The following is a 17,534-nucleotide window of genomic DNA, read 5'->3' as shown; positions in this document are numbered from 1 at the left end:
TTTCATTTGCTACACATGGTCACCTGAGGGTTGAAGCCTATACGGATGTAGATTAGACCGGTTCAATTATTGGCAGAAGATTGACTACTGGGTATTGCTCCTTAGTTGGGGGGAACTTAATCACCTAGAGGAGTAAGAAACAATCCGTCGTGGAAAGATCTAGTGCAAAAGAAAAATTCAGATCCATGGCTCATGGTGTCTGTGAGCTATTATGGCTTCAATCTTTGTTGTCAAAGTTGGGATACAAACTCCAAGACCAATGCGTCTATATTGTGACAATAAGGCTGCCATAAGTATTGCTCATAATCCTATCCAGCATGATTGCCCTAAGCACATTGAGGTGGGACATTTCTAAAGGAGAAGCTACGGGCTGAACTAATTTTGTACTCTTTACATTTCTACACAACTTCAGTTGGTGGACATTCTTACTAAATGAGTTTGCAAAGCAAGATTGCTTGAAACTTTAAGTTAAGCATGATAGATATTTTTGTACCAACTTGAGGGGGATTGTTGAGCTGTAAGGGTATTTTGGGTGTATTGGTTTAAGTTAGTATATGCACATGTGCATGAGAGTATTTATGTCATTTTCTTATGATAAGACATTTCTAATAAAATAAGGGGGAGCCATAAGAGAGTATTCACATTTTTCATTTTTCCCATTCTCTTCATTTTCTTCTTATTTTTTCATTCATTCTTTCAAATTTTTTAGCCTTTCATCTTAAACAAGCACAATTTTATAGCCAACACAAGAGTAACAGGTATTCATCTTCACAAAATATATACATTTCTGGGGTTCCCTCTCCACCGAACAGAAGGTCATATTAATTGGAACAAAATTGAATGCAGACCAAGTGTCCAATGAAAAGATGGTTCATGACAAACTAATCTCCATGCAGCTATCAATGAATTAGTTTTCTTCAGCTTGACAGCAGGTTTCATCAGGAAAATAAATCCAAAGCACAACTGTCATCCAAAAGGAATAATAACACCCCAATTCCCAAAAAGTTGGGAATCCAACCAGAGAGAGAGAGAGAGAGAGAGAGAGAGAGAGAGACTTAAAATTAACATAAGACCAGTTACCTGAGGTGCATATACACAACCAAGTGTCCCGACAATTAATCCTCCCAACACAAAGCCCCCAACAAAGATACTTGCACCACTTGGCCTTCCACCATCCTCACTGTAATTGAACAAAAAGAGTGATTTGTAACCAAAAGTATGTGCCGGACATTAAGCTAAGGCTGACAACAGGCTGGCCACGGTTAATTTGGACCTAGCTGATCAGGCTGGGCTGGGCCTGTCAGGCTAGTCTGTTCAAATTATTTATTTTGCTCCACCCAGGTCCAACCCATTGACAGCCCTACATAACACTATGAAATGACAAACCAAGCTTATGAAAATAGTAAAAGATGAATAAAAGCCAAGGGCTGACTGACAAAGAAATTGCTGGTTAATAGATTGTTCCTTGCAATGGATTGACAGTAACATGTAAGTTCCTCACATAACTAATGGTTGAAAAATTATACATACACATATCACCTAAATAAGGCTGAAAACTACACGCGCACGCGCGCGCGCACATCACCTAAGCTAAGGCTGAAAATTATTGAAGTGGATTTTCGGCGCATGCGCACACACACATCACCTATGATAACGCTGAAAACTAATGAAAGGAAATTTTCAGCTTATCATGAAAACAAATGACTAATACCCAAGTAGACATCATAAAATCAATATAAAAAAATGCTGGGGCTATGAAGTAGTTCAGAAACTGTTAACTTGAAATTACATTAAAGTAATGAGTCAAACAACTTGCATTATCAAACATGCTCTAGTTACACTTGCGACCAGATGCATATATAAGCTTAGGAAATGCAAAACCACATGTCGTAGATACCATCCACCCCCAAACAAGTTCTAAGCACATACTCATGTATCAAAGCAAACAAAGGCAAGTTACTAGTTAAATGTTAATATTTGAGACCACAAATGCATTTCAAGGGAAATGAGTAAATAACAACATAATTACTTAGTTCTTTTTTTCCTTTCTTTTTCTTCTTCTTCTACTTCTTCTTCTTCTTTTTGTGTTTGTTGTAGTCATCATAATCTAAGCCTAAGCTTAATTAATTGGGGTTGGCTACATGAATCCTCACCATTCCACTCTATCAAGGGCCATAATTTGAGTTAGACCATAGGTCATCAAGTCGTTTCTTGCTACCTCCACCTACGTCCTTTTGGGCCTTCCCCTTGCCCTTTTAGATCCTTCAACTTGTACAGACTCACTCCTAACCGGCGCAGTTTTTGGCCTCCGTTGCACATGACCAACCTATTTAAGTCTACTTTCCCTTATCTTGTTACCTATTGGTGCTACTCCTAAATTCCCTTGAATGCATCCATTTCTAATTCTATCCTTCCGTATCTTGCCACTTGTACATCTCAACACCCTACAACACACCATCAAGCAACCTGAAAAGATAATTTGCATTTGAGTACCTTCTCTAATGCTTCAATGGATTTTAAAACCATTGTGGGACAGACCAGTTTAATTCCCAGATAGAACATACTATTTAAAGCCATTAAAATAATAATAATAATAGGGGAGGGGGGGCAACCATACCTCTCCCATGTTTTTTGTTTTTTATTTTTATTTTTAAAAGAAAAAAGGAAATTTCTGTTGTTTATTCATCTTTAAAACGTCCCCCTCGATTAGTGAGCCATGGAAGACTTGCAACCAAGAAGCCAAACATCCAAAAGCTTTCGCCACGACCTTTTTCTTTCTTTCTTTCTTTTAAATAGTAACTAAACTTTATTTAGAGGGGGGAGAAATAAAACAAGAGATGGGAATTGAATTCCCAACAATATGAGCATGGAGGAATGACTTTCTTTGCCTAAACCATCATCTAGAGAATCCACCTCCCTGCCAATATGGGTAACCAGAAATGTATGCACATCTGTACAACTATAGGGAATTGAAGTAATTTGGTTGAACGCAAATAATAATTTCTGGGTAACCACAAGGTCGCTCGAAGCCCACTGAATTACACTAAGGGGCTGTTTGATTTTTAATTTCCCTAGTAAATACATGGAAAAGTAATTATGACTTACTCCACCTGTTTGAAATTGGCAGGAATTACATTTTGAAATTTGGTCCATAAAAACCATGTCATTACCTATTTAAATATGTGGGCCTCATCATGATATATGTGACTTATCCACACCATCCATCCTTTTTAACAGCAGATTTTAAGGCATGAGCCCAAAAAATGAGGCAAATCCAAAGCTCAAGTGGACCACACCTTAGGGAACAATGATCATAAAGACATCAACAGTTGAAAGTTGTTTTCTCCCTAGGGCCCACATTGATTTTTTTTGTCATCCAACCTGTTCATAAGATCACACAGTCATGGATAAAGGGCAAACAAAAATATCAGCTTGATCCAAAACTTTTGGGGTCCTCAAGAAGTTTCAATGATAGGAGTTCAATTCCCATTGTTTCCTATGGTGTGGTCCACTTGAGCCTTGGATCTACCTCATGCCCTAAGGGCCTATTCGGTTTTCCAAATTACATCGTATTTGGATGTAAAGAAGTAATAATTACTTATTACATGTAATTGTAATGATTGGTACTACTTCCGTTGACTGTTGTCACATGTTTATTTAATACAAAAAATACGGTGTATTGAGATAAAATCATCAGTCGTGTGTTTAGTTCAACGGTGTAATAGACATGTCAAATCAAAAAGGATGTTATGGTGTCCACCATCTCACCTCTAATACAGCTGCAAATGCTGTTTGATTTCCATTACAGTAACAAGCAAGACGGGAACATTGAAAGAACATGCAAAACATAAAAATCATCAGGGAAGAAGATGAATCGAATCGCTGTAAACAACACAACAACCCTCTATAAGTACCTACTATCCTATGAAGATGCTGCGGAATCTGCCGATGAACAGCTTTCTCACAAGCTCCAAACCCATTACCTGTCAAGCATGGAAACAGAGAAGAAACGGGAAATGAATATCAGGATTTCAGATGATGATGCACCACGTCTTCTCTGCAAAAAGAAGAGCGAAGATACATATGAAAGTATATCGCCGTTGTCGTCTTACCTTATCAGAGAGAAAATTTGCTTTGGGATGCTAGTTCGGTGCCTTGGTGAAGAAGACGCAATGGGAGAAATGGATATTTTAAGTCTTGTATTGACGGACCACGGAAGTTGCAGTGCTCATGCGGACCCCGACACTGTACGGTGTTAGCTTTTGCTGCCTCGATATCGTCTCTCTGATTACCTACAGAGAGATGTATTTCGGGCGGCTACTTTTTGGCGAACTACCGCCATTTCTAACACAGCTATATTGCGTCCAAATCCGATTTTTTTTTCAAACACGCGTCAAAAGTAATAATTACTTCTTTACTTCCGATTGACAGTAAGTCGGAAAACCAAACAGGCCCTTAATGAGCTGGCTAAAGGGATGGACGGTGTGGATAAGACACATCATGGTGAGCCCCACGATTTAACGTTTTTCTCCTTGGGTGACGTGAGTGTGATAAATCAAGGTGGCTATCAACATCACTTTGGAAATCCAATCAGAAATACAAAGGTAAATAATTATTACCCATTTACCTGGAATTACCACTGTAATTAGAAAATCAAACGGCCCCTAAGGGCCTGTTTGGTTTTCCGACTTACTGTCAATCGGAAGTAAAGAAGTAATTATTACTTCTGACGCGTGTTTGAAAAAAAAAAAAACCGGATTTGGACGCAATATAGCCGTGTTAGAAATGGCGGTAGTTCGCCAAAAAGTAGCCGCCTGAAATACATCTCTCTGTAGGTAATCAAAGAGACGATATCGAGGCAGCAAAAGCTAACACCGTACAATGTCGCGGTCCGCATGAGCACTGCATCTTTCGTGGTCCATCAATACAAGACTTAAAATATCCATTTCTCCCATTGCGTCGTCTTCACCAAGGCACCGAACCAGCGTCCCAAAGAAAATTCTCTTTGATAAGGTAAGACGACGACAGCGATATACTTTCATATGTATCTCCGCTCTTCTTTTTGCAGAGAAGACGTGGTGCGTCGTCATCTGAAATTCCGATATTCATTTCCCGTTTCTTCCCTGTTTCCATGCTCGACAGGTAATGGGTTTGGAGCTTGTGAGAAAGCTGTTCATCGGCAAATTCCGCAGCATCTTCATAGGATAGCAGGTACTTATAGAGGGTTGTTGTGTTGTTTACAGCGATTCGATTCATCTTCTTCCCTGATGATTTTTATGTTTTGCATGTTCTTCCAATGTTCCTGTCTTGCGTGTTACTACAATGGAAATCAAACAGCATTTGCAGCTGTATTAAAGGTGAGGCGGTGGACACCATAACATCCTTTTTGATTTGACATGTCTATTACACCGTTGAACCAAACACACGGCTAGTGATTTTATCTCTAATACACCATATTTTTTGTATTAAACAAACATGTGACAATAGTCAACGAAAATAGTACCAATCATTACAATTACATGTAATAAGTAATTATTACTTCTTTACATCCAAATACGATGTAATTTGGAAAACCAAACAGGCCCTAAGAGATTTTCCTTCAACTATGACCAGTCCTTGTGCTCCTTACAAGCTCAACCCTTCACACAAAGCGATAGCCTCTGCCTTATGCGCATCAACCCCTCCTGCCAGGCCGAAATAAGAAAGAATAATGTTATCTATATCATCATAAAGGACATCAACTACGATGCGCCTGCCGATGTTGCCCCTAAGGCTAAGAGGCCAACCTCAAGTCACACTCGAGTCAGTTCCAGGTGTACCTATGCCTAGACAAATCGAGCCCCAACTCCTTGAACATCAAGTCCCACCAGTCTGGGTTCTATGTTTGAGATCCTGGATCTTGAACCAACTAGGTCCGGGTAACCCATTCAATCTTTGGACCTTGGCTATGGGTCGGGTCCAGTTTAGGGGTTCAGGTCCCATTGATTTATTTCTCTTCACCATCTAATTTTTTATGCACATATCCCACATCATGATAAGAGATGAAATGTATATTAATGGTACTCATCATATAGATAATGCAAAAGAATACACTACCCACACTATAATATCTTATTTTCAGGAGCATGATGTTAACTCTCATACCACATGTGCTTTTCTCCTCTCTCATATTCTCCCTCTCTTCTCAAATTCTCTAACATGGTATCAGAGCCTAAGTGCTCCTAGGGTTCTTTCCTTCTTGTTTCTTCTTCTTCTTTCTTTCTTTCTTTCTTTCTTTCCTTCATAACCTTATGTGTTTTATTCTTCTATTCTTTCCAAACAAGTGGCGTTTTCCTTCCTTCCCTTTGTAATCTTCCTTTCTTTTTGTTTTCTCCTTTCTTATTTTCCCTCCACTCTTGGTGTTTCCCTTCTTTCCCTTCATAATATTCTTTTCTTTTTGTTTCCTCTTTTCTTCTTTTTTTCCCTTCACCCTCTTTTCTTCCTCTTAATGTTTTTTTCTGTTTTCAGAGTCATGAGGCCTTTTCCTCACTGACTTGTGATTCGTGAGAGTAGCAGCTTGTGGCTGAATTTTTTTTTTTAAAAGCAACGAACTGAAAATCCATCAAACAGGGGGAAAAACAACAAGGAAAGCAAAAGAAACAAAAGGAGCCGAACTACTGAGGTAGCAGAAAGCCCCTAACTACCTAAAAAAGAAAGATCCACACTATTCAAATCCTTAACATTAACAGCCCATTCTAAAACCATCTTTTTAGCCCTAGCCCCCACCACTTTAGCTTGTGGCTGAATTTTTTTTAGGGTTTTGAATAATGTGTTATTGGATTTGAAGCCCCTTCACTAATCGATTGAAGTTTTAGTGATTGATGTATTGCTGGGTTTAACGCCTCTTTGATATGCAGTTGAAGCGCTTGCGAATTTTTTTTGCCGTCCTGATTGAAGACGTTACTAGAAATTCTCATTCGAGTCTTTTTTTTTTTTTTCCTTTTTTTTTGAAGAAGAATTTTTCTAAAAGATTTGTTGTTGTTTTTGTTGAAGGATTGAAGGTATTGCTAGATATTCAAGTTGGCAGTTTTTTTAAGTCGTTTTTACTCCAAATCTTTAACATCCAATTTGCAAGTAAGAATTTGTTGCATATTGTCGTTTGGGCAATTTTTTGGGCTTCTTTTCTGATTTACTTGTCCAGCTGCAAGGCCCTTTCCTCTCGGTTCTCTCACTATTTTTTAAGATTGTATATGGCCTCTTCGTCGACTTTCGAGGCAACTGATCTTGTTAACTCTTAAGATGGAACAGTTGATTGTTCATTCTAAATATCGTGGTTTATAGATTACCACAAATAAGCTCAAGTCCAGCAATTACTTTCAATGGTTGAAAGTTGTTGAGATGTTTATTGGAGGAAAACAAAAGTTGGGGAATATCAATAGTTTTGTGCACAGCACCGCAACCGCCACACGTTAGGCACAGAAGCAACCTTAGAACAATTTAAAAATGCAAAATAGAAACGAAAATAACGAGCAATCACAGAGAACACAACAATTTTACGTGGAAAAACCTTTGCGGGAAAAAACCACGACACCAAGCGACAAACAATCCACTATAATTGAATATTACAAGGGATAGACCACTTACAAATTTGAAACCCTCATCTCTACAGAAGAATTCCCCTTTCAAAACCCTAGCTCTCTCTCACTAGCAAAACGTAATTCACCCTAATCCCGTTTTTAACAAGGTGTATGTAACCCCCATACAAAATTAGAATAAAAACCGTGCACTTATGCAGTCCGCACAGTCGCACGCTCAGTCAACCGTGAAAACAACAGAGAGTCATGGTCGACCGAGAACTTCACAACGAGTCAAGATCAACCCGAGAAATCCATGGTCGACCAGACAATGCTGGAAAAATTAAAGGCACTCTTTCAACAATCTCCACCGTGGCTTTAATCCTCCAAATCCATTGTTCCAAATTGTTATCCTCATCTCTAATCTTCAACATAGCTTCACCATTATTTCATGTGCACACTCCATCTTCATCTCTTCTTTGCCAAGCTTAGAGAAGTCTGATCAAAACATGAATTTCTCTGCAGGAACCACTTTTGTAAGCATGTCAACCGAATTTTCACTGATGTGAGTCTTCTCAAGAGTAACACTACCTTCCTCTAGCATCTGCCATATAAAATAATGATGCGCATCAATCTATTTAATTCGGGAGTGATATACTTAGTTCCTCGCCAAATTGATAGCGCTCTTGCTATCACAATGCACAGGCAAGACTTCCTGCGGAAGCCCTAACTCATTCATCATTCCTCTCAACCAAACTGCTTCCTTGAATGCTTTCGTCACCAACATATACTCAGCTTCGGTTGTGGAAAGAGCAACCACAGACTGAAGTTTTGACATCCAACTGATCACTCCACCCACTAACATAAACAAGTAACCAGAAGTAAACCTTCTATTGTGCATGTTACCAACATAATCGGCGTCCACATACCCTACCAGTTTCTTCTCAAATTTATCGAACGACAAGACGTAGTCAGTCGTACCTCGTATATAACGAAGTAACCATTTCACTGCCTCCTAGTGTTGCTTGCCAGGGTTTAACATGCATCTACTCACAACACTGACTGCATGTGAAATATCAGGTCTAGTACAAATCATGACATACATAAGACCAACAACCGCGCTCGAGTACGGCCAGTGTTCGTAATATCGACACTATCGACCAATATTATCGGTATCGCACTCCAGCAATACGAAACCAAGTGGAGATACTTCAAAAAAAAAAAGGAATGCTTGATATTGTCAAGATATTGATGAATATCGGTTGATATCTCACGACATCACAAAATATCGTGTGATATCAACGATATTAGCCATGCACGGGGCTACTGTAGCCACCTACCCATGCACGGTGCTACTGTAGCCACCTACCAATTTCGTCGATAAAAGTGGTGGGATATCTGTAGATTCATCATTCGAAACAATCTTTCAATTTCGTACCTGGAAAGAGGTGGGCTGTGATCAGAAGCTGGTGGGCTGTGATCGGAAGCTGGTGGGCCGTGATTGGAAAGAAGCGGTTGTGATCGGAAGCTCCCCAAAAATCGGATCGTTGCAGAGCCTTGAAGGTGAGTGAATCTTGTAAAAAATAGACCCAAAAATCGAAAATTTTCTGAGATTTGGGCGTGATTTTGGGCGATTTGAGGTGATTTGGGCGGAAATCGTGATTTGGGCACATGATTTCGAGGCTTGGGTTTCGGAATCCCTCCCAAAATTGGCTTAAAATCCTGATTTGGAATCCCTCTTGATTTTGGGCGTGTGATTTGGGGGCTTGGGGCGATTTGGGCATGATTCAAAGAAATCTAATTTCGTACTGAGTTACTTAGTAACCTCTTATCGTATTCAGTAAACTTTGTTGGTCCCACCGTGAATGCATGTGATTTATCCACGCCGTCCATCCGTTTTTAAATATCATTTTAGGTGTTGAGACAAAAATTTAAGCATATTCACATCTCAAGTGGACCATACCACAAGAAAAAGAGTTAAGTATTTATTTCCACCGTTGAAACCATTCTGAGGGCTACAGTAATGTTTATTTGTCATCCAACCTATTCATAATGTCAAAATGACATGGATGAAGGGAAAAATCAAATATCTAACTTGATATAAAACTTTTGTGACCCCAAAGAACTTTTCAACGGTAAACGTTCAAATCACACTGTTTCCGTTGGTGTGGTCCACTCTAGATTTTTATATGCTTTATTTTTGTGCTAAAGCACTAAAATTATCTGGTAAAATGGATGAACGGAATGCATCAAAACAAAGAAATGACGGTGGGCCCCACAGAGTTTACTCAGTACGCTTTGGGTACTGAGTTACCCAGTACACAATCCGCTTCCCCTTGGGCACCACTGGGATGCTAGGTGGGGTCCACCTTGATGTTTGTGAGAAATCCACTTCATTCGTTTTCCTAGATCATTTTAGGACATATGACTGAAAATGAGGCAAATTCAAAACTCAAGTGGGCCGCACTAGAGGAAACAATGAGGATTCAGTCACCACCGCTGGAATATTTTTAAGTGGGCCTCACTTGGGATTTTTGCATAAGGCTAAGTGGACAGTTTTTTCACTTCATCCCAGTGGGAATGACCTTATAAATAGGTTCGATGGCATATAAACATCAAGGTGGAGACCACGAAGGTTTCAACGGTAGAAAACTCTTTCCCCAGTTTTCCCTCTCATATGGCCCACTTGATTTGTGTATCCACCTTATTTTCTGAAGTATGTCATAAAATGATATCATAAAACGGATGGACGGAGTGGATTACTTACAAACATAAGGTGGACCCCACCTTCCATCCCAGCGCACCACCTTGATGCGTACGCAGATTGGCTGGCATACAGTGTACGCTACTGATAAACTCTGTTGGGCCTATCTTGAATGTATGCGTGGCTTATCCACGCCGTTCATCCATTTTTTTTCATCTCATTTGGGAGGTTGAGCCCAAAATTGTAGCATATCCAAAGATCTAGTGGACCATACCACAGGAAAGAGTGGGAATAATGATTTCCACCGTTGATATGTTCTTAAGGCCCACAGTGATGTTTATTTGTCATCCATTCTGTTCATAAGATCACAAAGACATGGATGAAGGGAAAAAACAAATATCATCTTGATCCAAAACTTCTGTGCCCCCAACGTTAGATGTTCTTTTTTTTTTTTTTTGTTCTTGTGGTGTGGTTCACCTGAACTTTGGATGTGCTTCATTTTTCAGATAAAGATCTAAATTTATCTAGTAAAACGGATGAGGGGAGCTGATAAAATACATAAATCACAGTGGGTCCCACAGAGTTAACTTAGTACGCTTGGCGTACTAAGTTAGGCAGTACACAGTCCGCTTCCGTGTATCACGCAGGGAGCGGATTATGTACTACCCCCTGTGTGTTCAGAGCTCCGCACAGGCGGAGGATCCGAGGGCCACTGATGGGCCACTGTGGGTCCTATCATGAGGTATGGGTTATATCCAAGCTGTCCATCCACTTGAATAGCTCATTTGAGGGGTTGAGTTGAAAAATAAGACATCCAAAAATCAACTGGACCACACTGAAAAAAGTAGTGGACCCTATGAGCGTCTATTGGTGGGCGTTCAATCACCACTTTGTGGCCCACTTAAGCCTTGGTTTTGCCTCATTTTTGGTATCATACCCTAAAATAATCTATAAATAGGGATGGAAGGTGTGGATAAGACCTTTACATCACGGTAGCCCTCACAGAGCGTCTAATGGTTTGAATGTATGTGGTCTATCCACGCATCTCAGTACGCTAACCGTAGTGAGTTACTACGCAATCCGCTTCCTTGTACCATATGGTGTGGCCCATTTCAATTGTGGGTCTAGCAGATTTTTGGACGGTGTATCATGTACCATGGGCCATTTCAGTTGTGGGTCCATCCCCATTGTACCATGGGCCCATTATTGATATGTATATTTCTCAATTTTTACTTCTTCTTTTGCTTTTCAATAAATTGGCTATGTTTTCATACATGACTTTAATATATTTGTAAATATCATGCATTCAATTTAAATATAGTTGCATTAGTTCAGTTAAACAACGCATAGCTTAAGACCCTATACAAAGGAAATTTATTATGTGCATTTTATTTTTTTTTTGAGATGTTATGATTTAAAAGTGTATTAAGGGCTTTTTTAACAATCCCCAAAGTTTCATTAAAAAATTCAACCATTTTCCCAATGTTTCCCAAAAAGTGCAATAAATTATGTGATACAAACGATATATCCCGTGCGATAACCGATACGTATCTGTATCCCAAGGATGCGATACATGGTGCGATATCGATATTTCGAACATTGAGTACAGCACACAAGACATATATTGTTTTTCTTCATCATACATAGGACATTGTTCCAAAGAAAGCCGAAAGTAAGCAGTGTGGGAGTGCTAACCAATTTAGCCTTATCTAGTCCGAACTAGACCAAGACCTTCTCAAGATACTCTTCCTGAGACAACCACAGCCTGCTCCTTTCCTTGTCCTTGTGTACATCAATGCAGAGAATCCTTTTTGCAGGCCCCAGATCTTTCATCTCGAATGTCCTGGATAATTGAGCCTTCAATATGTTAATTTCAAACATGTTATGGTTGGTGATAAGTATATCATCAACATACAATACCAGAATAATGAATTCACCATCATTCAATAATCTGAAGTGGACACAATAATCGAATTCACTTCTGGTAAACCACTGACTTAACATGAAAGAATCAAACTTCTTATAACATTGCCTAGGCAACTGTTTCAGGCCGTTTAACAACCTTTTCAACCCACAAATCTTATTTTCTACTCCCTGTACCTCAAACCCTTCAGGTTGCTTCATGTAAATCTGATCTTCCAATTCCTCATGTAGGAAAGCAATCTTTGCATCCAACTATTCCAGTTCTAGATTATATTGGTCAACCAACACTAACAGTGACACAAATCTGATAGATCCCTACTTGATCGCAGGTGCAAAATTTTTGCTAAAGTCAACACCCTCATGCACATACCCTTCGCTACCAATCTGGCCTTGTATTTATCATGTTTCTTTTGATAAACTCACTTGCACCCGATCGCTTTCTGCCCAACAGGAAGCTCCATCAACTCCCAGGTCTCATTCTTGTACAAAGATTCCATCTCATCCTTCATCGCTACCATCCACTTCTTTGCATCTATGTCATCGAAAGTCTCCTAAAAAGTAAACGAGTCCCCCTTATCTGTAATAAGGGCGAATACAACATTTGAGTTATCTCTGTATCTCAACGGTAACCTGCAATCCCATGGTGAATTTCTCTTAACAGGTGGCAGCTCCACCTACTCTTGTACCTCTTCCTGAAGCTCGGCTTCTTCAAGTGTCTTACCCTTATCAATTTTAACATCAATCACCGCTGATTTTTCCGTTTCCTTGTGTTCATCCTTACGAAACAAGGAACTCTCATCCAGTGTTCGAGTTGTCGATATCGCTACAAGTTTCGCCGGCCAGAGATAAAGATATAATATCGTTATCGCCGATAATCAGAAATGTGGGGAAAAAGAGGAAAACATGGGGAAAACGATGGAATTTTTCAGTGAAACTTCAAGACATGCCTAAATACACATATTTACATATTTAGGAATAAAAAATTGCAAAAAGAATACATTACATAATAAGTTTTCATTTAATGGGACCCAAAAAGCATACGATGCCAAAAAAAATCACTTTAATAGCAACCAAAATGAGTTTACATATTACAAATGCAGTTGGCATATGCTAATTAAGACACATAAAAGTAAATGAACTCAAAGATGTCAAATCAAGGATGGATAGGATTATCCAATCAATGTGGTTTTTGCATGATAGAGATGTACATGTGGCAAAATCTAACATAATCTAAACTGAGTTTTCACTTCATCAAGATCTGTGTGACCTGATCAAGAGGTTGGATGGCAAAAAAAAAAAAACATTACAATGGCCCAATGAAGTTTTTAATGGTGGGCATTTAATCACCACTGTTTCCCTTAGTGTAGTCCACCTGAGATGCAAATCTGTCTCATTTTGGACTCATGCCTTAAAATTATCTATCAAAGTAAATGGACAACATTGATAAAATATTTATCATTATGATGGCCCCACAAAACATGGACCCATCAATCCATGGATCCAAACAAGTCACACGTGCGCATCATATAAATCAGTACGCTCATCGTACTGAGTCAACTGTATGGGGCCCATAAGTTTTGGAGCAAGCTAATATTTATGTTTTCCCTTCATCCAGGTCTTTTAGACCTCATGAACAAATTGGATGGAAAATGAACATCATGAAGGGCCCTAGGAAAGCTTCAATGGTGGATATCATTCCCACCACAACTTCCTGTGGTGTGGACCACTTGAGCCTCATATCTGGCTACATTTTGGGCTCATTCCCTAGAATAACAAGTCAAAATGGATGGATGGTGTAGATAAAAAAAAATATATCATGGTAGGCCTTATAGAGCCCTGACAGGAGCATCCATCTCTAGGCTCCAGATCTGCGCCAACAGGCTCCAGATCTGCGCCAACGCCAATTTTCCCATAAGCAAAGATATCGTGAGAACTTTTTGAGAACTCATCATATGTGATGTGAGTCCAAAATCTGAACGATCTAAGTGATGCAGCACTCCATGAAACCTCTATAGTTCAATTTTTGCTTTCATCTAAGACTTCAATGGGCCATTATAAAAGAAAACATTTTTCTCCCTTGATTTGCATCTTTCTTTGCTATGGCCCACCAGAGTTTTAGATCAAGGTAAAATTTGGTCCCCGGGAGTTTCATGGGACGCCGCATCACATGAACTGTTTAGATTGGAGGCAAGGTGTCCCGTATCGGTATCGGTTGGCGTAACGGTGACCTCCAAAATCGATACGGATACGGGGGCGTAACGGTGATACGGGGGCGTAACGGCCCGTAACGGCACAAAAATTTTTTTTTGCCAAAAAAATATAAAAAAATATGGATTAAATCCGGAATATTCTAAGCATTCCAAATATGCATTCATTTATAAATTGGAACATGTTTATGGTGGTGTAACAGTCCACTCTTTAGTGAGAAGTTGTATCGGACTGTCTGATGAATTTATGAACCAGATAACCTGAATTTGACTACAAAATTCATATATTTAATTTTCTAACTATCTACTATCAATGATAGATATATTAGAATGAATGTAATATGAAAATATCTTACATTTAGGTGTTTGCAATTATTTTTGAGGGCCAAAATTCATGCGTAAATAGAAAAAAATATAAAATGGCACCCCAAATATGTAAAATGCACATTAACATGTTCTACTATGATTAACACATCATATGGCATCATTAAGACAGCAAAAGAATCATTAAAAAATGATTTTTCGAATTTTCAAAAAAAGGGCCGAAAAAAATGTGTAAATAGAAAAAAATAAAAAATATATATAAAATGGCACCCCAAATATGTAAAATGCACATTAACATGTTCTACTATGATTAACACATCATATGGCATCATTAAAACAGCAAAAGAATCGTTAAAAAATGATTTTTCGAATTTTCAAAAAAAGGGCCGAAATAAATGCGTAAATAGAAAAAAATATAAAAAAAAATATAAAATGGCACCCCAAATCTGTAAAATGCATATTAACATGTTCTACTATGATTAACACATCATATGGCATCATTAAAACAGCAAAAGAATCATTAAAAAATATTTTTCGAATTTTCAAAAAAAGGGCCAAAATAAATGCGTAAATAGAAAAAAATATAAAAAATATATAAAATGGAACCCCAAATCTGTAAAATGCACATTAACATGTTCTACTATGATTAACACATCATATGACATCATTAAAACAGCAAAAGAATCATTTAAAAATGGTTTTTCGAATTTTCAAAAAAAGGGCCAAAATAAATGCGTAAATAGAAAAAATTATTAAAAAAATATAAAATGGCACCCCAAATCTGTAAAATGCACATTAACATGTTCTACTATGATTAATACATCAAATGGCATGATTAAAACAGCAAAACAACCATTAAAAACTGATTTTTCGAATTTTAAAAAAGGGGCCAAAATACATGCGTAAATAGAAAAAAAATTAAAAAATTATTAAATGGCACCCCAAATCTGTAAAATGCACATTAACATGTTCTACTATGATTAACACATCATATGACATGATTAAAACAGCAAAATATATTAAAAAAAGTATAAATACCTATTTTTGATGAATTTCTGAAAAATGGCCCACCGAGCTTTGATTCAAAAAAATCTATAATATAATGTGTTTTTCTATCAAATACCTAGCTAAGGTTGGTCGAAATTAGTAGTAGAAGGACTTAGAAACAGTTTGGAAGCAAGAGGTTTCAAAAAAACGGCAAAAACAGAGCTAAAAAAAAAGTTACCGTTTCGGGCCCGTAACGGGCCCGTAACGGCCCGTTACGCCCCGTAACGGCCCGTTACGCCCGTATCGGTCCCGTATCGGCCGATACGGGTACAAAAAATCGAATCGGCCGTTTCGGCCCCGAAACGGGTAACGGTTCGCACCGTTACCGTTACGTATCGGCCGATACGGCCGATACGTAACCGATTTGGCATTCCATGATTGGAGGCCCATTACACGTGTGAAAAGATACCTACGTGCCTCGTGTAGCCGTGCCCGATAAAAAAGGACATGGATTATCTATGACAGGTTGAGTAGCGAGCGTGGCTACTGAAGTGACATCACCAAGTTATGTGGGTCCTATCATGATGTATGTGTTGTATCCACACCGTCCATCCATTTGGAGAGAACATTTTAGGGCATGATCCAAAGAATTAGGCGGATCCAAAACTATAATGGACCCCACCACTGAAAACAGTGGAGTGAGTTACACTCACCGTTGAAACCTTCCTAAGGTCCACCGTGATGTTTATTTGAGATCCAATCTGTTCATAAGTTAACACAAACATTAAATAAGGTAAAACACAAATATCAGCTTCATTGAAAACTTATGTGGCCATTAGAAATTTTTAATTGTGGGCGTCACTCTCTCCACTTTTTTCTGTGGTGGGGTTCACTCAAGCTTTGGATCTAAATCATTCTTTGGCTCATGACCTAAAATGGTCTCTCAAAATGGATGGACGGTGTGGATACAAAACATACATCATGGTGGGACCCACAGAACTTGGTGACGTCACTTCAGTAGCTAGTCTGGCTACTCAACCCGTCAATAGCGCATCCGCGCCCGATAAAAAAGGGCTCCGAACCCTTTCTTTTAATCCAAGAGACCCTAAAACCCCTGAAATCTTCCCCAAATCTCCGGATTTCTCTAGATTTTGTTTTTTTTTTCGCATTTCCTTCCGAAATCAATTTCATTTTCAAGTAACAATCTAATAGAAGAAAGAAAAAAAGAGAATCGAGATTTTCTTTACAGTAACCTACGAATGGCGAGCTTCGATTCAAATGGCCCACCAAATGCAGCTTCCAATCGGGGAAATCCACCCTATTGAAAGTTTCCCTCTCTCTCTCTTTTTTTTTTCAATTTTTTCGGAATATTTCTTCCGACGTGTTTCGTATCATTGGACTGTGACGATAGCGCGAACACTGCTGACAACTGGACTTTTCACAAAAAATCGATAAAATCGCCGAAAAATAAGCGATATAAGGAAGAGAAACGAAAATAGGGAGTTTCGGTGTCGCAACTCTAGCGATATCGAAATTATTGGCGATAATTCGATAATATCGCCGATAATTTAAACATTGCTCTCATCAAACTTGATATCCCCGCTAATTGTGATCTTCCGTGTGGACCGATCATACAACTTGTATCTTTTCACACTATCATCATAGTTGACAAAGATACACTGTTTCGCCCTTTGGTCTAGCTTATCTCTCTCAACAGACGGTACATGAGTAAGCATCACAACCCAATGCGCGCAATCCCGAGTAATCAACTTCATGACCACTCCATACTTTGTCTGGAATTTTACAATCAATCGGCATGGACGGGGAACAATTCAC

At 38.8% G+C, this 17,534-nt stretch overlaps 1 protein-coding gene across 1 annotated transcript in view; it reads right to left on the bottom strand.

Moving 5' to 3' along the window:
- The window catches only part of LOC131236988 (uncharacterized), a 58,546-nt gene that overhangs the window by 22,856 nt on the left and 18,156 nt on the right, over nt 1-17,534 (bottom strand). Inside the window, exon 3 of the mRNA XM_058234590.1 lies at nt 1,081-1,180. Within this exon, the coding sequence (XP_058090573.1) occupies nt 1,081-1,180 (100 nt within the window). The remainder of the gene's footprint in view (nt 1-1,080; nt 1,181-17,534) is intronic.

This window comes from Magnolia sinica, chromosome 2 (assembly GCF_029962835.1).
Source record: "Magnolia sinica isolate HGM2019 chromosome 2, MsV1, whole genome shotgun sequence".
Lineage (NCBI taxonomy): Eukaryota > Viridiplantae > Streptophyta > Magnoliopsida > Magnoliales > Magnoliaceae > Magnolia > Magnolia sinica.
This window is presented reverse-complemented; position numbering and strand designations above follow the sequence as displayed.